Source organism: Meles meles, chromosome 6, assembly GCF_922984935.1.
Source record: "Meles meles chromosome 6, mMelMel3.1 paternal haplotype, whole genome shotgun sequence".
In the NCBI taxonomy this organism is placed as follows: domain Eukaryota; kingdom Metazoa; phylum Chordata; class Mammalia; order Carnivora; family Mustelidae; genus Meles; species Meles meles.
The window spans coordinates 77583667-77608105 of record NC_060071.1 but is presented as its reverse complement, the minus strand read 5'-3'; the positions used below and the strand labels follow the sequence as shown (position 1 = coordinate 77608105).

The following is a 24439-nucleotide window of genomic DNA, read 5'->3' as shown; positions in this document are numbered from 1 at the left end:
TATAAAAAAATATATTTATTGGCTTAACTACAACAAAAATGTGTTTTATAAAAAAGCTCAAACAAAACAAATACATAATAGTAAAAAGTAAAAGATTTTACCATACTCCCTGAGACACACACACACAGCCCTTTACCCCAATCCACTATGCTACAGTAACCAGAGTGATTTGGTGGATATAATGCCAGAGATTTTTCTGAACATTTGCAAACATATGTACAGCAATATTAGCTCATATTGCTGTAGTATGGCTACATCATAATTTAACCATTCCCTTCAGGAGAGATATTTAGATTGTTTCCAGTTTTCCCTACTACAAAATGCTTAATTGAATATCATTGCATCTGTACCTTGCTCAGGTATCTTTGCTTTTTTGGTATTACAGAAAGTATATTAATTCTAGTAATTTCATGAAAAAGTAGTTACTGAGCTTATGAATATCGCTTGGTAGAAAAAGTATCTCAAAAGTGTGCCATGGATGTGGGAGAAGGGACACAAGAGGTGTTCAGTGCTGCCTGAAGTGGGCATTACAGCGGTTTGTCCTGGTCCTTTCATTCCTCACAGTGACAGATGGCGGCAGGAGGGGCCCTTCGTGCGAGGTGTTGGCTATTGTGGAATAGGTGGGAAGGGGATTGGAGGGCCAGTGGAGAGGCTAGGTGATAGTAAATGCTGAATGATAGTGTCTTGGACTTCAGTTGCCCTTGCTCCCCCTCACACTTTTCAGAAAAGGCTTATATTTGCTGCCTGTCCTTTCTTTCATAGGCATCTCTCTCTTCGCTTGTCTTTTACCCCATCTGACCAAGAACCCAGTCTTCCTGATTCTTCCTCTATAATGAGAAACAAAATAAATCACTTCCAGAGCTTGGGATAGGATTATTCTCCGTAAGGAAACTCTGGGGCTCTTGCACAAACACAACCTGTCCCCTCAAGGTTCTCAACAAAGGGCGACTATCCAGGTCTCTGGGGCCTTGACCCTGCCTTCTTCCTCAGCCAGCATAGAGGAAATCCAGCGCCATCTAGAGGCCAGCCTGATGCTCCCGAAAAGAAAGGGGAATCCCTGAGGTCCAGCCTCTCTGTGAGGTCCCTCACCCCTGAACAGTCTTTCCACGTTACCCATCTCGAAGGACCTGGGCTAGGTTTTGTTAAAGGAACTGGTAGATTTCCTTATATCTTGAGACAGTGAAAATTTAGGAGTCAACTGATAATGGACAAGATTAGCAATCTGTAGAAATAATTTACTGTGAAAAGTGGTTTGTATTCGAGTGGTTGAAGTCTAGCCTAAGTGGCTTTCCTGGTCTAGAAAAATACAACTAAAATTTAGAAAGACCTAAATGTGCCAAGCCTGGCTGAGAAAGAACATATAATCAAAAGTAAACAATCATCCTAGAATTTAGAAAAGAGTTATCTAAAGAGCAAGGTCAGTGTTCTCCAGAGAAAAAGAACTTATGATTTATATTATATTGTATTATTATTTCTTCTATTTATTGTATTATATAAAATGAGATTTATTTTAAGGAATTGGCTCATGTGGGTTTGGGGCTGACAATTCTGAAATTTGCAGGGCGGGCTATAAGCAGGCCACTCAGGCAGAAGTGGTTCTTGCTGTCTTGAGACAGAATTTCTTCTTCAGTGGGAAACCTCAGTTTTTGCTCTTAAAGGCCTTAAACTGGGGTGCCTGGATGGCCAGATCAAGAGCATGCAACTCTTGATCTCAGGGTCTTGTTAGGGACCCCATGTTAGGAACAGAATTTACTTAAAAAAAAAAAAGAAAAAGAAAAAAGGCCTTAAAATTGATTGGATGAGACACTTTTGCGTAATCAAGAGTACTCTACTTAAAGTCAGCTGATCGTAGATGTTAACCCCATCTACAGAAGATCTTCACTGCAGCACCTAGATTAGTGTTTGCTTAAATAACTGGGTACTGGGGCACCTGGATAATTCAGTTGGTTAAGTGTCTGACTTTGGCTCAGGTCATGATCTTGGGGTCCTGACATGGAGTCCCATGTCAAGCTTCCCTGCCCAGCAGGGAGTCTACTTGTCCCTCTCTTCTGCCCCTCCCCCCTCAAATAAATAAAATCTGGGTGCCTGGGTGGCTTAATTGTTGGGCTTCTGCCTTTGACCCAGGTCATGGTCCCAGAGTCCTGGTCAGCGGGAGGCCTGCTTCTGCCTCTCCCACTCCTGCTTGTGTTCCCTCTCTCTCTGTCTCTGTCAAATAAATAAATTAAATAATTACTTAAAAAAATAAATAACTGGGTACTATAGGCTAGCCAAGTTGAAACACATCATACAAGTATTCTGGTTTTCTTCTAGCCCTAAACCTGTTTGAAAGAGACATTGAGGGCGCCTGGGTGGCTCAATTGGTTAGGCGACTGCCTTCAACTCAGGTCATGATCCCAGGATCCTGGGATCGAGTCCCACATCGGGCTCCCTGCTCCATGGGGAGTCTGCTTCTCCCTCTGACCTTCTCCTCTCTCATGCTCTCTTCTCACTGTCTCTCTCTCAAATAAATACATAAATAAAATCTTAAAAAAAAAAAAAGAAAAAAAGGAGACATTGAACTGGGGATATAAGTTAGGTTACTGGAGAGAGGGGCTACACTGGGGGCAGAAACAAGGCCTGATTGCAAGCTCTCTTCATAAAACAAGAGCTCTGAAACCTTATTAGGTGCCAGTTAGGATTTCTAAGTACTTTGCGTGTAATAAGTCATTCAATTATCACAGCAAACTTCCGAGGTGAGTACTATGACCATCCCCAGCTTACAAATTGGGAAACTAAGTAAGGTGTGGAGAGAGGGGGTGACTGTTGCAATGTCACAAATCTTGACGCGGCCTGGCATGAACCCATACAGTATGGTTCCAGAACCTGCTGTCCAGAGACCCTCTGGTACCTTAGGTCCAGGTATGTCTTTTCCAAGCAACATCATGTTTACTGATTTGCTTATCCTGGACTCTGGGAAGAGGATGCCCCACACATCAGATGGACATCCCTTCCACTAGAAAGTGCTATCCTCCCAAGTACATTGACACAACAGTACAGATACTGGGCTCTAGTGAGTGCAGGGAGTTGAAGACACAGGGGACTACTGGCAAACAGAGGCTCTGGGTCTACAAAGCTGGGGCCAGATCCTGAAGACCTCGCCAGTGTCCTCCTGCCACCCCGTGAGGTTGATGGACACCTTTCCTGCCACTGCCCCACCCTATGCAGGTTCTCCTTTAGAGGTCTTACCAAGGGTCCTAACTGTCCCTCCTCTCATACAACTTTGCCGGGCCAATTTTTATGATGATTCTAATTTGCTTTTCATAAGTATTTTGTAATTTTCACTTTGTTTTGTCATTTCTACAAAGAGAGTCCCCATGGCTTAGCTGTGGATTCAGGTCCTTGAGGTGAAGCTCCACTTTCCAAACTTTACCCCAGTTTTCACTCACCCCTCACCCTCTGCCACCCCCGTGGGCTTCCTCACCCCTTCATGCTTTCCTGTGCTTGTTACAGTTCTATCTACCTGGAAGAACTCTTAGCTCATAAAATCCTAGCATCTCTGAGGCCCACCTCAAGTTCTGCTTCCCCATTGTCATTCCAGGTGGAAAAGGTCTCCCATTTAAATCCCCACAGCTTTGTCACTGCTTCTTTAAGGGGCTTGCCATGTGAGTTGCTTGAATTTGCATCATAATATTGGGAGGTAAGGTTATTGATTTATCTATTTCAAATGGGTATGGTTGTATCCCAATAACACTTTATTTGCAAAAAACAGGCAGCATGCCAACTTCCAGAGTTTGCTAACACCTGCCCCAGGACTCTTCTGGCATTGGGAAAAATAGGTCACCCTGACACTTATTTCTTCTCAACTCGTTACTCACCCTCACGCCTCTGCCTCTATGAAGGCAGCCTTCTCCTGCATGGGGATAGAGAACAGAAAGCAGATACTACCCATTTCGCCTGGTGGTTCTTCCAGGATTACATCAGGGCTCTGATGGGGATGGAGGCCAACGGATAGGGAACCCAATCCAAACCACCTGATTTCTTTTTAAAGTAGTGAGACAGGGTGCACTGAAACATTTTACCCTCGAGAGGGTCAGTGCCCTTGGGAACTCGGGGAGCTATGTTTCATCCTATCTACAGCATCAGAAGTTCTTGGTGGGGGCACCTGGGTGGTTCAGTTGATTAAGCAACTGCTTTCAGCTCAGGTCATGGTCGTGGAGTCATTGGATTGAGTCACACATCAGGCTCCCAGCTCTGCGGGGGAGTCTGCTTCTCCCACTGACCTTCTTCCCTTTCATGCTCTCTCTCAAATAAATAAATAAAATCTTACAAAAAAAAAAAAAAAAAGAAGAAGAAGAAGCTCTTGGAGGGCAGCTGCTTGTAAACCAAGGGTTCTCAATCTTTCTGATCTCAGGACTCCTCTACTTTCAATGATTTTAAAGGACTCCAATGAGCTCTGTTTATATAAGTTTTATCTGTAGATATTTTTCATATTAAAATAAAAATGGAGGGGTGCCTGAGTGGCTCAGTGGGTTGCGCCTCTGCCTTTGGCTCAGGTCACAATCTCAGGCTCCTGGGATTGAGCCTGACATTGGGCTCTCTACTCAGCAGGGAGCCTGCTTCCCCACCCCCCTCACCTGCCCCCTGCCTGTCTCTCAGCCTACTTGTGATCTCTACCTGTCAAAAAAATAAATAAATAAATATTTTAAAAAATATAAAAATGGAGGGACGCCTGGGTGGCTCAGTCAGTTAAGCGTCTGCCTTCCCCTTGGGTCGTGATCCCAGGGTCCTGGGATCGAGTTCCAAATCGGGCTTTCTGCTTGGCATGGATCCTGCTTCTCCTTCTGCCTGCTGCTCCCCCTGTTTGTACTCTCTCTCTCTGACAAATAAAATGAATAAAATCTTTTATTTTTATTTTTTAAAGATTTTATTTATTTATTTGACAGATCACAAGTGGGCAGAGAGGCAGGCGTAGAGAGAGGGAGGGAAGCAGGCTCCCCGCTAAGCAGAGAGCCCAATGCGGGGCTCGATTCCAGGACCCTGAGATCATGACCTGAGCTGAAGGCAGAGGCTTAACTCACTGAGCCACCCAGGCACCCCTAAAATAAATAAAATCTTTTTAAAAAATGGAGAGAATATCAACAGTGATCAAAAAATTATTTTCTTAATATTTTATTTGACAGAGATCACAAGTAGGCAGAAAGGCAGGCAGAGAGAGAGAGAGAGAGAGAGAGGAGGAAGCAGGCTCCCCATGGAGCAGAGAGCCCGATGTGGGACTCGATCCCAGGACCCTGAGATCATGACCTGAGACGAAGGCAGAGGCTTAACCACTGAGCCACCCAGGCACCCAAAAATTAAGTATGGAGTTTCTTGAATGTAACCCTTTGCCAAGGTGGAGTCATATAGTATCCAAGTTCCATTAAGTCACAACTGCTTTGATCTTTAAGTATGATCTTGGGGCACCTGGATGGCTCAGTGGGTTAAGTGTCTGCCTTCAGTTTGGGTCATGATCTGAGCGTCCTGGAATCCAGCCCCACCTCGGCAGGGAGTCTGCTTCTGCCCCTCCTTCTGCCCTACTCCTGCTCCTCTCTCTCTTTCTCTCAAATAAATCTTCTTGAATATGATCTTTTTTTAAAAATAGTGATTTTTTTCCTTAACTCTTTTTTTTTTTAAATATTTTATTTATTCATTTGACAGAGAGAGACACAGCAAGAGAGGGAACATAAGCAGGGGGAGTGGGAGAGGGAAAAGCAGGCTTTCCACTGAACAGGGAGCCTGATGTGGGGCTTGATCCTAGGACTCTGGGTTCATGACTGGAGACAAAGGCAGCTGCTTAACAACTAAGCCACCCAGGTGCTTTTTGAATATATTCTTGATGAGATCTCAAGTTTGTGAACCTAGTATGTAGTCCCTGGTGGCAGACATAGAACCAGAAGGACTTTCTGCATCATGTCACAGGGGAAAAAACAGTAAATACTGAGTAAGGGTTGAATAGTTTTCTAGTATTCATTGAAATTTGATTTCCTTCTTCCTATTACAGATAAAATGCCATGTAGTAATATCAGATATATGAATTTTAAGCCTATGTCTTAAGAACAGAAACTTTTTATTCAGAAAAAGTTGGAGATAGGGATGCCTGGGTGGTTCAGTTATTAAGCATCTGCCTTCAGCTCAGGTCATGATCCCAGAGTCCTGGGATGGATCCCCGAGTCCTGGGATGGATCCCCACATCGGCCTCTCTGCTCAGCGGGAAGCCTACTCCACCCCCCACCCCCCCCCCCCCCCGCCCGCCTGCCTCTCTGCCTACTTGTGATCTCTGTCAAATAAACAAATAAAATCTTTTAAAAAAATAAAGAAACTAATAAAATATAGAAGGGTCTTAGTTGTCATTGTTAAAGAAAAGCAAAGAAAAAATCCGGGTAATCTACATTGGACTTTGAATTGTGATTGATATTTATATATTGAAATGATGTGTCTGATATTCCAGACATTCACAATAAACTGAATAAACCGAATATTTTCCCAATCAAAAAAATTAAAACCGAGAAAATTTTAAAGAATTTATTAATTCATTTTAAAAAGCTCATTGCATGTTAGCATAAATAATACATTTTTAAAAGATTTTATTTATTTAAGAGGGACGCCTGTGGCTCAGTTGGTTAAGCCGCTGCCTTCGGCTCAGGTCACGATCCCAGGATCCTGGGATGTAGTCCCGATCGCAGCAGGAGTCCCTTGCTCAGCGGGGAGCCTGGTTCTGCCTCGCCCTGCTGTTCTCCCTGCTTGTGCTCCCTCTCTTGCTCTCTCTCTCTGATAAATAAATAAATAAAATCTTAAAAAGATATATTTTATTTATTTGAGAGAGAGAGAGAATGAGCAGAGGGGAGGAGCAGAGCGAGAGGGAGAAGCAGACTCCCTGCTGAGTTAGGGAGCCTGATACAGGACTCAGTCCCAGGACCCTGGGATCATGACCTGAGCCAAAGGCAGACACTTAACCAACTGAGCCACCCAGGCACCCCAAAAATACATTTTAGTAAAAGAAGTATATTTTCCAAAACAAACAAAATTTAATGACAAGAGTAACATTGTTTTTTATTTTTATAATCTCCTTGATACCTGGTTTAATAGAAAACAAGTGAATACCTTTATCTTCTTTCTGTGGTGATACATGGCTTTGGTTGAATAAAGAAAACTTGGCCTCACACAGACATGTAGGAGATCTTCAAGCACCTCCTGAAAAGGGTCTCAGGGTGCTCGCTTCGGCAGCACATATACTGAAAAGGGTCTCAGGGAGCCCCAAGGTCCTTGGACCACATTTTGGGAAAGGTAAAAGAAAAAGCAGTGTTGGGAATTAGAAGAACTGGGTTCTCATTCTGGCTCCACCATTTAACCAAAGCATAACTTCATTCAAGATACTTAATCTCAGTTTTCTTGTCTACAGAATGGGTATATCAGTAATTCTTCCCCCAGAAGATTATGTCCTGAGGATTAAGTGAGATAATATATTTAACGTGCCTGGCATAGGGGCACCTGGGTGGCTCAGTGGGTTAAAGCCCCTGCCTTCGTCTCAGGTCACGATCCTTGGCTCCTGAGATGAGCCCTGCATCAGGCTCTCTGCTCAGCAGGGAGCCTGCTTCCCCCTCCCCCTTTGCCTGCCTCTCTGCCTACTTGTGATCTCTGTCTGTCAAATAAATAAGTAAAATCTTAAAAAAATAAATAAATAAAGTGCCTGGCATAGAGATAGGACTGAACAAATACTAGTCTGTGTAGGAGGGCTATTTTAGTGCTTTGAGGCGAGAGAGTAACTGCTGAAGACGGGGACAGCATTAGGGGCCTGGAGACAGGGAAGGGGTGGGGTCTTCAACAGAAAGAAGGATTTAAACAACCAGAAAGCCCAGAGGAAGGGTACAGGTCTTACACTCATTTTTTTCTTTTTTTAAAGATTTTGTTTATTTGACAGAGTGAGAGAACACAAGCAGTGGGGAGCAGCAGAGGGAGAGGGAGAAGCAGTCTCTCTGCTGAGTGGAGAGCCAGATGTGGGGCTTGATCCCAGTCCTGGGATCATGGCCTGGGCCAAAGGCCCACGCTTAACTGACTGAGCCACCCAGGCACCTTGGTTTTATATTCATTTTTAAAAATGTCTTCCCTAGGGGCACCTGGGTGGCTCAGTGGGTTAAGGCCTCTGCCTTTGGCTCAGGTCATGATCTCAGGGTCCTGGGATCGAGCCCCACATCGGGCTCTCTGCTTAGTGGGGAGACTGCTTCCCCCTTTCTCTCTGCCTGCCTCTCTGCCTACTTGTGATCTCTGTCTGTCAAATAAATAAAATTAAAAAAAAATGTCTTCCCTATAATATAAACATATTTATTACAGAAAATTTGGAAAATACCATTTTTCACCACATATCAAAGTCATTCTGTATGTACAGTTTGTAATTTGTGTCAGAAGAGCATATCATTGAGCGCCCCTCCATGTTATTAAATTTTCTCTGGCTACATTGATTTTAATGGCTGCTTAAGATTTCATTGCATGGATGATTTATTTAACCATACCTCTATAGGATATCCAACTTGTTGTTTTACATTCTTTGTAATCATAAAAAAAATGCTACACTAAGCATTTCTCTTAATTAATCTTTGTCCTAGTTCGTGAAGATTGTCTAGAATAGCTTTCTGGAAGGAAAATTATAGATAATATGCCTTAAGGTTAAGATCAAAGGCTCCAGAGTCAGTTGACCTAAGTTTGCATCCCATCTAAACCCTTTCTTAGGGGGGCAACTTACTTTATCTTTCTAAGACCAAGAGAATAATACCACCTACCTCACAGAGTTCTTGCGAATATAGAGTGCTTTTCATAGAACCTGTCACAAAATAAGGGCTCAGTACGTTAGCTGGTTTTATTATTACAAATCAAATCACATATTTCATCACAAACATGTACATACATATAACTGGTCTGTTCCTGGGCTACTGGTTTAGCTCTTTTAGTCTCTCTATTCTTAAACCAACTGCACATTGTAGCCCTTTATTTATTTATCTACTGCTTATTTCAGAAAGGGTTTAAGGTAAAGGGCTTAAAATATAGAGTCAGTTCCTTCTCCTTTCTCCTCCTTTTTTGAATTTTCTTTGCTTTTCTTGTGTGATTTTTATTACAAATGAACAGTAGAATCATTTTATCAAGTAACAAAAGATTCCATTAGAGTTGTGATTGAATGTTGTAAAAGTGAGAAATTAATTTGGTAAGAATTGACATCTTTATAAGATTTTATTTTTAAAGAACATGGCTTGTCTCTCCATTTTTTTTTTTAAGATTTTTTTTTTTTTATTTATTTATTTGACAGACAGAGATCACAAGTAGGCAGAGAGGCAGGCAGAGAGAGTGAGAGGGAAGCAGGCTCCTTGCTGAGCAGAAAGCCCGATGCAGGACTCTATCCCAGGACCCTGAGATCATGACCTGAGCCAAAGGCAGAGGCCTTAAACCACTGAGCCACCCAGGTGCCCCTTGTCTCTCCATTTTATTTCTGTCTTTTCAGTTTTTCCCTCAGCAAAAGTTTGTAATTTTCTTTATATAGGTTCTTCACATTTTTCAGGAAGGTTCTAGCTAAGTATTTTATAGCGGTGTTCTTGTTATTGTTGTGAATGAGGAAAAAACTAATCACAGTATTGAAGGCTTATTATGTGCAGGGTAGGTTCTCAATGCTTTAGTATTTGTAACTAATTTAAACTTAACTAATCCTGGGGTGCCTGGATGGCTCATTTGTTGAGCAACTGCTTTTGGGTCAGGTTATGATCCCAAGAGTCCTGGGATCCAGCCCCTCATCAGGCTCTCTGCTCGGCTTGCTTCTCCCTCTCCTACCTCCCCACTTGTGTTCCCTCTCTCACAGTCTCTCTCTCTGACAAATAAATAAATAAAATCTTAAAAAAAAAAACCTTAACTAATCCTCTTAACAGTTTTATGAGATAAGAACTATTATTTACATTTCCATTTTATGGATGAGGAAACTGAGGTCAGAGAGGTTATGTTCATGTAGTTAGTAAGTAGATGAACAGAGCTTTAAACATCTGGCTCCATAGTCCATTATCTTAACTATCATGTTATTGGGATATTTTTATTAATTATGTCTTCTGACTGGTTATTCTCAGCATTTAAAAGGCCACAGATTTGTATTTGTCTTGTATCAAGTGACTTTTCTGAATTTTGTTATTAATTCTCATTTTAAAATTGATTCTCATGGATTCTCTATGTATACAATCATATCATCTGCAAACAGTGATAAATTTGTCTCTCTTTCCAAAAGTTATAACCCTTTTTTAAAATTTCCAGATTCTTCACAATAATACTAAATGACATAGTGAGGAGACTAGACATTCTTGTTTTTACATACATTGTTGACTTCATATAAACACATACATGCATTTATATATGAAGAATATCAGGACTATTAGGAGTCTTTATAGCAAATGGAATTGATTTGCCATGTTCTGTTTGGTGACTCTTAAAAATGATCAGATGTTTTTCTTGTTTGGTTTATTTTTTATCTTTTATATAAATAAATTTCTTCAGACCTAATCTTAAGTCCCAACGTTAAACCCCAACTGGTTGTGGTATGTAATTATTATGTTAATATACTGCTGTCTTTTATGTGTTAAACTTAAATATTTTAGGATTTTTACACATATATATTCATAAATGAGATTGGTCTATAGGGTTTTTTGGGGGCAGGGGGCTTCTTCTGACAGGTTTTGCTAGTCGGTATGTTCCGGCTTTGTAAACAAATCGGGTAATTTCCCATCTTTTCCTGTGTTCCAGAACAGTTTCTACTTTCTATTCATTTTGACAGATAAACACTGTATAATACAGCTGACAAGGAAGAGAATGCAAATCGGCACAGATTATTTTGCCTCAGTAAGTCTGCCACTTTGGTAGCTTCAGGAGAGCCTTGATTGTACAGAAGCAATTTGGAGCAGTAGGAGGGTCAAATGGGCCATTATTTTGGTGTTGAAGAGTCTAGCTGGCTGGGCAGGCACAGAGGTGAGTGCAGGGGTGCTGGGAAGGGCAGCAAGTGCTGAGGGAGGAACTGAGCACCAGAGATGAAAAGAGTGTTTACAATGGGCTGGAGGTGTTTAAACAAAGTCACAAAAACAGGATCAGGTAAAAGAACTGGGCCTGGAGGTGAGGAATGTGAGGGGAAGGGGTGGAGGGGCAAGGGGAGAAATCTCTGCGAGAGGATACTCTTTCCTTTCCAGAAAAGTTTCCAAGGTTCTGCCTCTTGGTCACTGGCTCTTGTTGGAGAAAGTAACATTATTTCTCAAATACCCAGGTTATTCCCTCTGACCTACCATCTCCCTACCTTTTCATCTCAGCAAAGGCTTGTGTCCAGTAGGCGTTCCAGTCAGTGACTTACATGCTTCTGAGCACAAGAGTTCAGCATGGAGGGCAGGGCAGAGGGAGGCTGAACAGAAGCAGACTTCTTCACCATCTCTGACTTTACGAGGTGCTCTATTTCTTTTTCACTCCTTTGCTTCTTCTTCTCTCTGGCTCATACAGGCAGACTCATAGTACCTGCTATTTCTAGAAGTCACAGGAAAGTGCTGTTGGAAAGCCAGGGAGCAATGCGGTATGGAATTACTGGGAACTGTTCAGCATCATGCTTGCCATAGACCTGGGGCCATTTTGAACGGGAAAAAAAAAAAAAAAAAAAGACATCACAGACAAATGAAATTCAGCCCATGGAAAGTTATTTTAAGGCCAGCCAGACATTCCAGGTTCTTTTTGCACAAGTTCTTCTGAAAATTATTTTAACCAATGGCAAAACTTATATTACTGTTTCATAGATATTCCTCCCTCACTCTTACCAATGGATGGGTTAGTTAACAACCAACAGAGCAGCCACCAGCTTGACATCAGGAGGAAGACGCCAGGAGCACAGATGGTCCACAACCCAGATAATTAGCTTCTGAAGAAGAAACAACATCTAATAAGTCTTCTCTGAATGTAGAGTTTGGTTGGGCATAGCTGGGGCAGAGAACAAACAGGCCTCCTTCAAACTCTTTTACCTCTGACAGTGTTGGTAGAGCACTCACCCACTTCCTTTGGACAGCCGCCTACTCATAAGACCTGCAGGGAAGAATTCCAAATAAATATTGTTGACACTCCGCCCTAAAGGAGGGTCAGCATAACTCCCTACCCCTTAAGTATGGGATGTACATGGTGACTTCCTTCCGACGAGCATAGGATGGAAGGGGGTGGGGAGAGTGTAATTTTACAGTACAGGAACCTGATAAACACTACTTTTGCCAGGTGATAAAGGTCAACATCAATAGTCATAAATGATATTGATAGTACCTACTATTGACATGACAGTATGAAAATGACACTTTATCTCTGTGATCTTCCTCCCCAACCCATAATCCCAATCTCATCATGAGAAAACAATCAGACAGATTCCAATAGAGGGGCATCCTATATTATGCCTGACCAGTATTTCTCAAAACTATCAAGGTCATCAAAAACGAGGAACAACTGAGAAACTTGACACAACCCAGAGGAGCCGAGGAGACATTAGGTAAACACTAAGGAAATCTGTATAAACTATGGACTTTAGTTATTAAAAATGTATCAGCATTGGTCCATGAGTTGTAATAAATGTACCATATATGTTAAGATGTTAGTAACAGAGAAACCTGTGGGGAGGCATATGGGAACTCCCTGCACTGTCTGGGCAACTTTTGGGGTAAGTCTAAAACTGTTTTCAGAAATAAAGCCTGGGGGCACCTGGATGGCTCAGTGGATTAAGCCTCTGCTTTCAGCCCAGGTCATGATCTCAGAATCTTGGAATTGACCCCCACATCTGGCTCTCTGTTCGGTGGGGAGCCTGCTTCCCCCTCTCTCTCTGCTTGCTGCTATGCCTACTTGTGATCTTTCTCCCTCTGTCAAGTAAATAAATAAAAATCTTAAAAAAAAAAAGCAACCAAGCAAGCAAGACTGGGTGGCTCAGTCAGTTGGATGTCCGCCTTTGGATCAGATCATGATCCCAAGGTCCTGGGATCCAGTCCTGCATCTACATGGGCAATGGGCTCCTTGCTCAGTGGGGAGCCTTCCTCTCCCCCTGCCTGAAACCTCCTGCTTGTGCTCTCTCTTTGACAAATGAATAAATAACATCGTTTAAAAAATAAAGCCTAGGGGCGCCTGGGTGGCTCAGTGGGTTAAAGCCTCTGCCTTCGGCTCAGGTCATGATCCCGGGGTCCTGGGATGGAGCCCCACATGGAGCCCACATTGGGCTCTCTGCTCTGCAGGGAGCCTGCTTCCTCCTCTCTCTCTGCCTGCCTCTCTGCCTAGTTGTGATTTCTCTCTGTCAAATAAATAAAATATTAAAAAAATAGAAAATAAAGCCTAGTAGCAGTTGTTGTTGTAGTAGCTTTAGTAGTAATATCTGCAAGAACCAAATGAAGACTAAGATGAGACAAAATCACTTCCAACCCCTTTAGGCTTCATAGATATTTTCTTAACTTGTTTGGCTTTCAGACTTTCATCCTTCTGGAGCACTTACTTTGCACCCATGGCTCTTTAGAGCTTATCCTATCCACACCCTTACCATGTGTCCAAGGACTTTGTCCCAGACGAGCCAGGATGATGTCATTCAGTCTGGTCGCTTCTGTCACTACCTCTCTTCTGGCCATTTCCAAATCTTGTCGGGTTCACCTCACTGTTCATCCAACTCTCTATTACACAGCGCCCCCTAGGCGTCCAATTAATTCAGCTTTCCAAACCCGACTCTGTTCCTAAACCCTCTTCTTTCTTGTTTCACTGAGAGGCCAGAACCCAGACTCCTCTTTCTTAAGGCTCCTAGCCAGGCAGTTCCGAAGTTTTGTCAACGCCTCCTTCTTTGGGCCTTTTGTACTGTGCTCTCCTTTCCATCCCCGCTGCCAGGCCCTCAACACCTCTGGGCTCCCTGCCTTCAGGTATCCCCTTTCTCTTCCCTGTGTCTTTCCTTGCTTCGTTCCTCTCCTTCCGTTCCGTCCCTCTAACAAGAATGAAGATATTTTCCCAGGCCTCCGCCAGGCAGTTCATGACTCCTCTCCGCTGTAATGCTTCACTGTGAAGGAGTGCGTGCGTGCGTGTGCGTGTGTGTTTACCTTTTGTGTTTGAGATTTAGAATCATGAGGAATTAGTGGCTGAGTTGCCACAATCTATTTGTAACTATACTAAAGCCGTACAAAGCCCATTTTAAGAGCAACAGCCATAACCCCAATTTTCTCAAGGTTTAGAGGGACCCAAGCAGTGACACAAGACCAACTGTGAATTAATTAACGGAAAAAAGCTGATATAGATGGCACAGAACTCAATCAAATTAAGCCCCGAAAAATGAAAGCGTGAAGAACAAGAAAACTTCGGAAAGTGTTAAGGAAAGGAAGGGAGACTTAAAAATGAAAGCGTGAAGAACAAGAAAACTTCGGAAAGTGTTAAGGAAAGGAAGGGAGATTTAAAAGAAGCTGCTTAGCACATCATACAATAAGGAAATCCTAGTCCCACCGAGCCAGCCAGGAGTCGAACCTGGAATCTTCTGATCCGTAGTCAGACGCGTTATCCATTGCGCCACTGGCCCTGAGACAATTACTTTCCTCTCAGTAATGTTACTTCAAGCTTTTACTGCAGGGTTTCATGGGACGTGTAGTCCCTCAACAGAGGTCCATGAATTCACGAAGCATTATGGGAGATTGAAGTTCGTCGAGAATCAGCCCCTGAGATTGGCGGATCTTCCGGAACCACGTCGTACGTCACTGTGCAGCCCGCGGATTGGTGGGAAGAGCCACTCCCCACCCCTACGCCTCCTGCACTGAAGCCCTAGAAGACGCTCTGGTTGTTAGGGCGACTCATCCCGCCTTCCGGGGGCTTTTTTCTGGCTTTGTGATTGGCTGCTAATAGCAAGGAATCCCGGCGTGGACAGCGCGAGGGAAAAGATGGCGGCGATGGCGGTCGGAGGTGCTGGTGGGAGCCGCGTGTCCAGCGGGCGGGACCTGAACTGCGTCCCCGAAATAGCTGACACTTTGGGGGCTGTGGCCAAGCAGGGGTGAGGGCCCAGACCTCCTCAAGCGGAATGCGGGCTCCGAACTCGGGGTCGAAGAGGGACAGACTAGTCATTCTCAAGAGGCAGGGGTTAGAGGGTCGGAGTGGGTAAGATTAGGGCGGGAGAAACCATTACTCCTTGGGGGAGGATCGAGAAGCCTTAGAGCCTGGAGCGTGGGAAAAAAAGAAAAACAAAAACCAACGAAACAAAAACTTGCTGGGGCATATGGTCATTGAGCCCCAAAGTCAGGGGAGTTGTCAGGTAAACTCAAAAAGGGGACTACAGACCTCCAGGGCCCCGGAGAGCGGGATTATAGTCTGAGAGTCGAGGGAATGTTAGAGCGTTAGGAAGAGAAGAGATAAACCTTGAGGGGGAAGGCATGGGCGGTACTGGGGCAAATCTGGATGTGACAGTCTTGGAAAACCCATGACAGCAGAGTAGAAAATCCACTTGGCGTGGTTTTTATCTTTTCTCCTTTTCCATGCCTATGTTGTGGGAAGAAAGTGAGGCACAGTGCAGCGGAAGTGATAGGCACCAAGGTGGGCTGAACTTAGCAGTCCGTTCGGGTGACTGATGGTGGCTAAAAGGGTTGTGCAGAATTGAGATAGCCTAATCCAGTTGCTTGGATTTTTTGGGCACTGCTACTCTCTTTACATGACGATTCTGGGTCTGTCGCGGTTGTAGGTTTGATTTCCTCTGCATGCCTGTCTTCCACCCGCGTTTCAAGAGGGAGTTCACTCAGGAACCTGCTAAGAATCGGCCGGGCCCCCAGACACGATCAGACCTACTGCTGTCAGGAAGGGGTAGGGACCATCCCATATGCCCCTTAATTATTAGAGGCAGTAACAACTGCTCTAACAGTGCCCTTATTCTCCTCCTTTCCTGACTTGGATATATTGATTAGTTCTGGGACATAGATAACTTTTGTTTTCTTGCTTTTCTGCTTAAAAAGCCTTAGTTTATTCTGCGTCAGGCTATCCCACATCTCTGATAGAAAAAGTCTTTGTCTCTCAACTCTACTCTCTATTTCCTGTTAAGAAATAGAAATTGAACAAGTGAAGTGCTGAACCTCACTTAGTCTTTGTCTTTCTTGGATGGGGGGAGTGCAGACTGGAATACGCTAATTGTGGGAAAGCTTTCCCCATGGATCCGTCCAGACTCAAAAGTGGAGAAGATTCGCAGGAACTCTGAGGCGGTAAGACTGTTTGACCTCTCCACTGGATCTTTTCTAGAGATCAAGTCCTTAACCCGGCTGGGTGCAGAGAGCCTTTTTTTCCTCCCATAACTTAGTAAATCTAATATAATGTAGTCAAAGTTATTTGGGTTGCTAGCTCTTAACCTTTTCCTCTTGATCTCCATTCCAGGCCATGTTACAGGAGCTGAATTTTGGGGCATATTTGGGCCTTCCAGCTTTCCTGCTGCCCCTAAATCAGGAAGATAACACAAACTTGGCCAGGGTTTTGACCAACCACATCCACACTGGCCACCACTCATCCATGGTATGGCTGAGAACCTCATTTCCTGCTGCATATTGTGGTAGTCAGGCTGTGCTAGGTACCTTCTTATTCCTAGCCATTCAGTAAAGGGTGCATTTGGCAGAACTGAAATGTCAGTACTGCCTACCACCATCTAAAAGTAGTAAGCAGAGGGGTAGAAAACATACAGAATGTGCAATTATTTCTAGAAACTTATAGTTGCAATTAAGAACAGGGCAGATATTTACATAAGGATATATACAAGATATGAGTACAGGTACATATAATCACAAGTTGGGAAAAACATATAAAAGGATTAACTTGAAATCTGGATCAAGATAATTGAAGGAAGCGTTCTGGACCCCATGAGTTCAAAATAGAGTTCTAAATAGGGTACTTGTTCATGTGCAGTTCTGGATGCGGGTACCCTTGGTGGCTCCAGAGGACCTGAGAGATGATATCATTGAGAATGCACCAAGTACACATACAGAGGAGTATAGTGGAGAGGAGAAGACATGGATGTGGTAGGTCTCCTTTTGCTGATGTACCAGGGCAGAGGGGAGGGGGAGGGGAAGTACAGGGTAGAGCCTGTAGGGTAGTCTCCTCCAGCTATGGTGACTAGTGGGCCATATATATTTGATTGTATTTTTGTGTGTTTGACCCTGGACAGGTGGCACAACTTCCGGACCTTGTGTGACTATAGCAAGAGGATTGCGGTGGGTAAGTTTACAAGGGTCTTGGGTAGGTTTCCCTTCTCTGACCTCCTGTGAATAAGAATCAGGGGTTTCAGAGATGCCAAGTGAATTGTGTGCATCTTTGATAACTGTGTACTTATGGTGATTTTACAGTTTGAAATACTACTTTTTTTTATCAATTTTTATAAAAAAGTACAGAATTTTGTTTTACTCTTTTTTAAAGCTATGTTGTTAGCACACAGAATACTTCGTTGTTGTTTTGGAGGAAGGGCATATGTCACTAATAGAATATCTCCAGAGCTAGATTAATACTGGGGGAGTGGCTTGGGGAGGGGGAACACCTTCCCTTCTAGTTTTGAGAAGCTTCCTCTTAGTTCCCAGGAGAAGGGATTCCTTTTTTTTTTTTTTTTCTTGGATTTTATTTATTTTTTTGACAGAGACACAGTGAGAGAGGGAACACAAGCTGGGGAGTGGGAGAGGGAGAACAGGCTTCCCATGGAGCAGGGAGCCCAAGGCAGGACTCGATCCCAGGACCCTGGGATCATGACCTGAGCCGAAGGCAGACACTTAACGCCTGAGCCACCCAGGTGCCCTGGAGGAGGGATTCCTTGATGTTGATACACATTGGCCACCTTGGCATAGATGCCTTGTGGTGGGGAAAAACTAAAATTCATTTTTTACATCCTCTTTTCCCTCTATGCCTTCAATACAGACTTGACTCCCTTAACCCAGGGACCTGTTGGAACCTGACCCCAAAACATTGTTCCTAGTATGTCAAACAGTATGGACTTTGGATTGTCACCATGGAGGTGGCATCCCTCAAAAGAGTTCCTTTTTTAGCTTGTGGATCTTCAGATTGAAAATTCTGCCATTTTCATTTAATTTCTTGAAAGTCAGGGTCGGCTTGTGAAAAGTTGTTAAACAGCATGCTAAATGTGAACCGTCAACCTGCACTCTAAGCTTTCCTGTTCAGAGCATCACATCTTTGAGTTTACTGTAGCTCTCTGATTTTGGTAGTCCACTGAGGAAGAGAGTTTGAAAGTAGTTGTATACTGTTGAGGATTGTCTGCCCATGTTCTGCCTGAAATAACCATGATTGTTTATGAAAAGTATCTTTAGTGAAGTTGGATACGGTTAAAAAAAAATCAGGAGTTTCATATATACTTGGCTGCTAGGCAGTTTTGCTACTCTGTGCCTCAGTCTGCCTTTCTTTTAGGTAGTCAACAGATCTTACAGAAAAAAGCACAAAGGAAAGCTGTCTTGCCTAGCAGTAGGTAACTGGTCTTTATCTTTTCATAGCTCTTGAAATTGGGGCTGACCTCCCATCTAATCATGTCATTGATCGTTGGCTTGGGGAGCCCATCAAAGCAGCCATTCTCCCCACCAGCATTTTCCTGACCAATAAGAAGGGATTTCCTGTTCTTTCTAAGATGCACCAGAGGCTGATCTTCCGGCTCCTCAAGGTGGGTGGTAAAAGGGTTTCAGAGGTACTCCAGCTAATCCTCTTGCCTTATTCATATATGTGTGATTTTTTTTTCCGTGGGACTGATTGTTTTCCTCTCTGGTTTCTGGAGAGCAATTTTAGCAAAGTTGGAGGTCTTGAGAACAAAGAGGCAAATGGCAGTAGGAGTCCCAGAAACATTTCAAAAGGAACCAGATCTCATGAGAACTTTATAGAGGGTTTCACTTAAGATGTTACAGTGAGGATCCATGGGGCTGTTTGAGCCATGATGATGCTTATATGACATAAGAGGGACATAGGAGGGCTTTATGAGTTTACTGAAGCCTCATGCTGTTTTGTTGATACCTGGAGGGATTTGTTGAACTGAAAGACTGCTGGTTCAGGCCTTATTTTATACTAGGGTTCTTTGGCCATAACCCATAACAGTATCCCAGAACCTTGGTTCGAGGACTGCGTCTGATTATCTGCCCTCTCTCACAGCTGGAAGTGCAGTTCATCATCACAGGCACCAATCACCACTCGGAGAAGGAGTTCTGCTCTTACCTCCAGTACCTGGAATACTTGAGCCAGAACCGCCCTCCACCCAATGCCTACGAACTCTTTGCCAAGGGCTATGAAGACTATCTGCAGTCCCCGCTCCAGGTGGGTCTGGAGTGCGCTGAGAGGAGGGAGCCATGGGGAAAATGTCTCTGGCAGTAGGTGTCCTAATATCCTACCAAAGCTCAGGAGGCAGTGGGAAAGTTTTTGGTATTCTGGCACAGTGCCCCTGTCAGAAGCGGGCTGCCTCACTTTGCCTTTTTCCTCTCATTCATCAGCCACTGATGGACAATCTGGAATCTCAGACATATGAAGTGTTTGAAAAGGACCCCATCAAATACTCTCAGTATCAGCAGGTATAGTTCGGGTCCGGGTCAAGTATAGGGCCAGGTTGAGCTGGGTGAAGATGGGATTATAGCCACGAATTCTCTCCCTCCTTGCCCAGGCCATCTATAAATGTCTATTAGATCGAGTGCCAGATGAAGAGAAGGATACCAATGTCCAGTGAGTGCTCCTCCCCATAATCCCAGAGATTTGCATACCTACTTCTTCATCTGCCTAGTCAGCTTGACCCTTCCCCTTTCCTTCTTAGGGTGCTAATGGTGCTGGGAGCAGGCCGGGGTCCCCTGGTGAATGCTTCCCTGCGGGCAGCCAAGCAGGCTGACCGGCGGATAAAGCTGTATGCTGTGGAGAAGAACCCAAATGCCGTGGTGACGTGAGTAGCAACCTCCTTGCTGGGAAGTTTGTGTCCAGTGCCAGTTTTTCTTCTCAGAGTCCTCACTCGCATTATCTTTATCTTAGGCTAGAAAACTGGCAGTTTGAAGAATGGGGAAGCCAGGTGACAGTAGTTTCATCGGACATGCGGGAATGGGTGGCTCCAGAGAAAGCAGACATCATCGTCAGTGAGCTTCTAGGCTCCTTCGCTGACAATGAACTGTCGCCTGAGTGCCTGGATGGAGCCCAACACTTCCTAAAAGGTGCCTCCAGGCTGGGATGTACTGAGTAGGGGGAATGGATTATCAGCTAGGAAGGCTGTGGCAGGTTGTGGAGGGGGAGCATTGAGGGGGTGGTATAGGGCAGCAGCCTCGGAGGAGGTTACAAGGTTTAGGGGAGGGGCACCTGGGTGGCTCAGTGGGTTAAAGCCTCTGCCTTCGGCTCACGTCATGATCTCAGGGTCCTGGGATTGAGCCCCGCATCGGGCTCTCTGCTCAGTAGGGAGCCTGCTTCCTCCTCACTCTCTGCCTGCCTCTCTGACTACTTGTGATCTGTCAAATATATAAATAAAATCTTTAAATAAATAAATAGATAAATTAAAAAAAAAAAGGTTTAGGGGAAGGTGGGTTGGATGTGGGTCAGTGCCCTTAGCAAATAAAGCAATCTTTCTGAACCTCAGCATTTCCATCTGTAAATGGGAGGAGTGGACTAGAGCAGAAATTGTCAGTCTGTCTGTGGACTCCCTGCACTGACATGATATGTACCTTTGGCTTAGCTTTCATACAGATCAAGGACTTTTATTGACCCACAGAAGAACCACTAGATTAGAATATCTTGAGTTCTTACCTCGAAGTAGCATCTCTTATGACAAGAGTTGGGGGGTAGGTTGGCCTGGGAATGTGATGACATGGAGCCGACTGGGTCTGTTTTGTTTTTTGTTTTGTTTTGCTTTTTAAATTTTATTTTAAGTAGGCCCCAATGCGGGACTTGAACTCAGGACCCTGAGATCAAGGCGCACCACCACCTGAGCCAGCCAGGTGCTTCTGGCTGGTTTGTTTTGATGTGGGAGGTTTGAACCTTCAGTTAGTCAGACACCATTTTCATCCCTTGGGAACTTATATGACCCTCCTGCTCTGCAGATGATGGTGTGAGCATCCCTGGGGAGTACACCTCCTTTCTGGCTCCCATCTCCTCCTCCAAGCTGTACAATGAGGTCCGAGCCTGTCGGGAAAAGGACCGAGACCCTGAGGTAAAAAGCCACTCTCTTCTGGAGATCTCTATTTTCTTTAGTCCTCTTTTTTTTTTTTCCCCCATATTAACATCAACTATTTTCTTCCACTGGAGAAGATGAAGAGGTGAAGGAGATGGGGATGTGAGAGAGTGGTTGAAGTGAAAATGTTTTTATCTTTTTCTGTGTCCGGGAGGCTCAGGCTTCTTTCCCTGGGAGAGTGGTGTGTCTTGCCTATCTGCTCTAGCTCTTGCTCGGTCTCTCGGGACAGGCCCAATTTGAGATGCCTTACGTGGTGCGGCTACACAACTTCCACCAGCTGTCTGCGCCCCAGCCCTGTTTCACCTTCAGCCATCCCAACAGAGGTGGGTTCCTGTATGACTGTCCTCTGACTGAATGAGTGAAAGCTTACCTTCTGGTTTCTTGCTATCCCAAGTCTGCTCTAAGCTTCCCTTGTTAGTTCTTGCTATTACTTTACCAAGTTATCTAGAACTTCTGGTCCCTTGTCATTCACACAACTCTTCCCTAACAGATCCTATGATTGACAACAACCGCTACTGCACCTTGGAGTTTCCCGTGGAGGTGAACACAGTACTTCATGGTTTTGCAGGCTACTTTGAGACTGTGCTTTATCAGGACATCACCCTGAGTGAGTGTCTGGGGTAGTGGATGGTAGGGTATGAGTATGTTACCTGGGCAGCTTATGTACATGCTTCAGTTAGAATCACAGGGAGCCCAGGACATCCGTGACTGTGGGACACTCCCCTCAATCTAGGCAAAAAGTAGACTCACAGAGACCACAATTTTTTCATTTCTTTTTCACATAGGTATCCGTCCAGAGACTCACTCTCCTGGGATGTTCTCATGGTTTCCCATCCTTTTCCCCATTAAGGTAGGAATCACCTTTTATACTCAGTGGGTTAAGGAAGTAACTTTTGCCATTGGTATTCTGCCCCTTCCCTACTCTCAGAATGATGCTTGACTGTGACCCATGTTCTGCTGCTCCCACATGCTCCTGGAGCTCTGTTGTAGGTGTTGAGATGTCTTCAGTGCCTTCTACTTGGCTTCCCCACATCTCCTCTGTCTATTCTTCTGTCTAGTCTCTACCTTAAGCAAGAATCATCTTTTAAAAACAGAGATCTGATCATGTCTCTGTCCTGCTTAAAACCCTTCAACAACTTCGGGCTGCCTGGGTGGTACAGTTAAGTGTCTGACTCTTGCTTTTGGCTCAGGTTGTGATTTTGGGGTCCTGAGGTTGAGCCCAGCATGAGTGTTGGGCTCTACCCTAAGCATGGATTCTACTTGGGATTCTTTCTCCCTCTCCCTACCCCTCTGCTTGTGCACACAAGCTTTCTTTCTCTCAAATAAATACATCTTAAAAAAACAAAAAACCCAGCCCTTCAATGACTTCCTACTGCCCTCAGGATAAAGATTTAACATTGTAAGGCTTGGTTTGATCTAGTTATAGGTGATTTTTTCAGCTACTGTCCCCTTGATTATATTGCGATTATATTGCGTCAGCCCTATGGATCTTTTTTTTTTTTAACTGAAGTATAATTAACAGGATTACATTAGTTTCAGATGTACAACATGATGATTCAACAAATCTGTACATTACTCAGTGCTCATCATGATTCTAATACCCTGTTTTTTTTTCCTGCTTCAGGCATTCACACCTTTTTCCTTTCTGGAAAATTCTTTGTTCATCTTTTCACCCAGCGTACTTATCTTCCAGGTCTCCTTAAACATTCCTCTTGTCCAATAACTTTCCAGGACCACTGGGACTTGGTGCGCGCTCCCTCTCCTAGGTGCTCTTGTAGCACATGTTCTCTGCATGTTCACAGCACTCATCACACTTTCGATGATCTGTTCAGTGTCTGATGGTTCAGTTCTGATTATTCATTCTGAAAGACTTCAAATAGACTTGATGAGGGTTGGAATGTCACGTTTTATCCTTTTCTCTCCACGCTCAGCTCAGCAGTACATTGCCACATAGAGTTCATCAGCTCTACTCTGAACCTCCCTGTCTTTCTTCTTGCAGCAGCCCATTACGGTACGTGAAGGCCAGACCATCTGCGTGCGTTTCTGGCGATGCAGCAATTCCAAGAAGGTGTGGTATGAGTGGGCTGTGACAGCACCAGTCTGTTCTGCTATTCACAATCCCACAGGCCGCTCATACACCATTGGCCTCTAGCCCTGCTGCAAGTGTTCCAGAGCCTTGGAAGCAGCTTCAAGTTCTGCTCCTGTGGCACAGAAAGTACAGTACATCTGCCCATCAGAGTGGAACATTTCAGTCTGCTTTCCTGCCTTCCATCAAGGTGGGCAAAGGAGAATTAATCGCAGGGCTCAAGCCACCAATCTGTGAAGACTTCAGGCCAGGGTGGGAGGAATTAGTGCTGGATCTGAAGCTGTTCCAACAGGTGCTGCGCCTCAAGTGCTCCCTGGAATAGCCCTGAGAATATGCAGATTGAACACATTTTCAGCCCTTTCCCTGCCCATCTCTGTTCCTGTTATGATGGTTTTGTGTGGGAGGAAATACAAATAAAGTGAAGTTACAGCTTTTCCTGCTCCAGCCCTGCTGCCCCGTGCCTCTGATTTCCCATACCCTACTTAAACCTTTGTGTTTTCAAATCTATGCCTTTATCCAAGACCCAAAGGGTCCTCACTTTGTTTCCTATTTAGGAAGTTTAATGGTCACTCTTGGGACTCCTGGGTGTAGGTTTTTCTGACCAGCTGCAGAGAGGTCTTGTCCATTAAGATTTATGATTAGGCTTTTCTCTGGGGAGAAGAGATTGCCCCAGTGGAGAAAGATGGGAGTAGTGAGTGAAGCCAGCTTCCCTTCACTTTGCTGAGCTGCTGCACTGATAGCTACCTCTTGGGAGGGAAGCTAGAAGACATGCAGGTATCTCCAGCAAGAAGCCACCTGTTTTGTTTGAATAAAGTCACATGGTTCGGGGCGCCTGGGTGTCTTCAGTGGGTTAAAGCCTCTGCCTTCAGCTCAGGTCATGATCTCAGGGTCCTGGGATCAAGCCCCGCATTGGGCTCTCTGCTCAGCAGGGAGCCTGCTTCCCTCTATCTCTCTGCCTGCCTCTCTGCCTACTTTTGATCTCTCTCTCTGTCAAATTAAAAAAAAAAAGAAAAAGTCACATTGTTAGAGTTTGAAGTCCTGAGTCATATTTCTCCCATTTTACAGAGAAGGAATTTGAAACTGACACAAAGATGTAATGTTAGTATTCAGATGGAGACTGGAACACAGATCCTGGCTCTCGCGATGTTCTAACCAGCTACGTT

The 24439-nt window shown here is 44.3% G+C and overlaps 1 protein-coding gene, 1 long non-coding RNA gene and 1 other non-coding gene across 6 annotated transcripts; 1 reads left to right on the top strand and 2 right to left on the bottom strand.

The window, feature by feature from the left end:
* Positions 1-9475: 9475 nt before the first annotated feature.
* Positions 9476-12090, bottom strand: LOC123944761. The gene is made up of 3 exons (XR_006818844.1): positions 12027-12090; positions 11826-11926; positions 9476-11632 (listed from the first exon to the last, which is right to left on the bottom strand). It is a non-coding gene; the product is annotated as an uncharacterized LOC123944761 (long non-coding RNA).
* A 2412-nt stretch (positions 12091-14502) lies between these two features.
* On the bottom strand, positions 14503-14575 carry TRNAR-ACG. The gene has a single exon. It is a non-coding gene; the product is annotated as a tRNA-Arg (tRNA).
* A 326-nt stretch (positions 14576-14901) lies between these two features.
* On the top strand, positions 14902-23738 carry PRMT5 (protein arginine methyltransferase 5). 4 transcript variants are annotated; one of them, XM_046010183.1, is made up of 17 exons: positions 14902-15040; positions 15722-15840; positions 16147-16232; positions 16402-16536; positions 16924-17036; positions 17183-17232; positions 18507-18670; positions 19150-19311; positions 19485-19562; positions 19652-19710; positions 19799-19921; positions 20008-20183; positions 21060-21169; positions 21420-21513; positions 21681-21797; positions 21976-22040; positions 23190-23737. In XM_046010183.1, the coding sequence occupies exons 1-17, from the start codon at positions 14931-14933 to the stop codon at positions 23340-23342; spliced, it is 1914 nt and encodes a 637-aa protein (XP_045866139.1). In that variant the 5' UTR covers positions 14902-14930; the 3' UTR covers positions 23343-23737. The 4 variants fall into 4 exon arrangements, with proteins under 4 accessions (XP_045866139.1, XP_045866141.1, XP_045866142.1 ...); XM_046010186.1 differs by lacking the exon at positions 14902-15040 and adding an exon at positions 15052-15126 and having other exon boundaries at positions 23190-23738; XM_046010184.1 differs by lacking the exon at positions 14902-15040 and adding an exon at positions 15117-15298 and having other exon boundaries at positions 23190-23738.
* Positions 23739-24439: the final 701 nt, after the last annotated feature.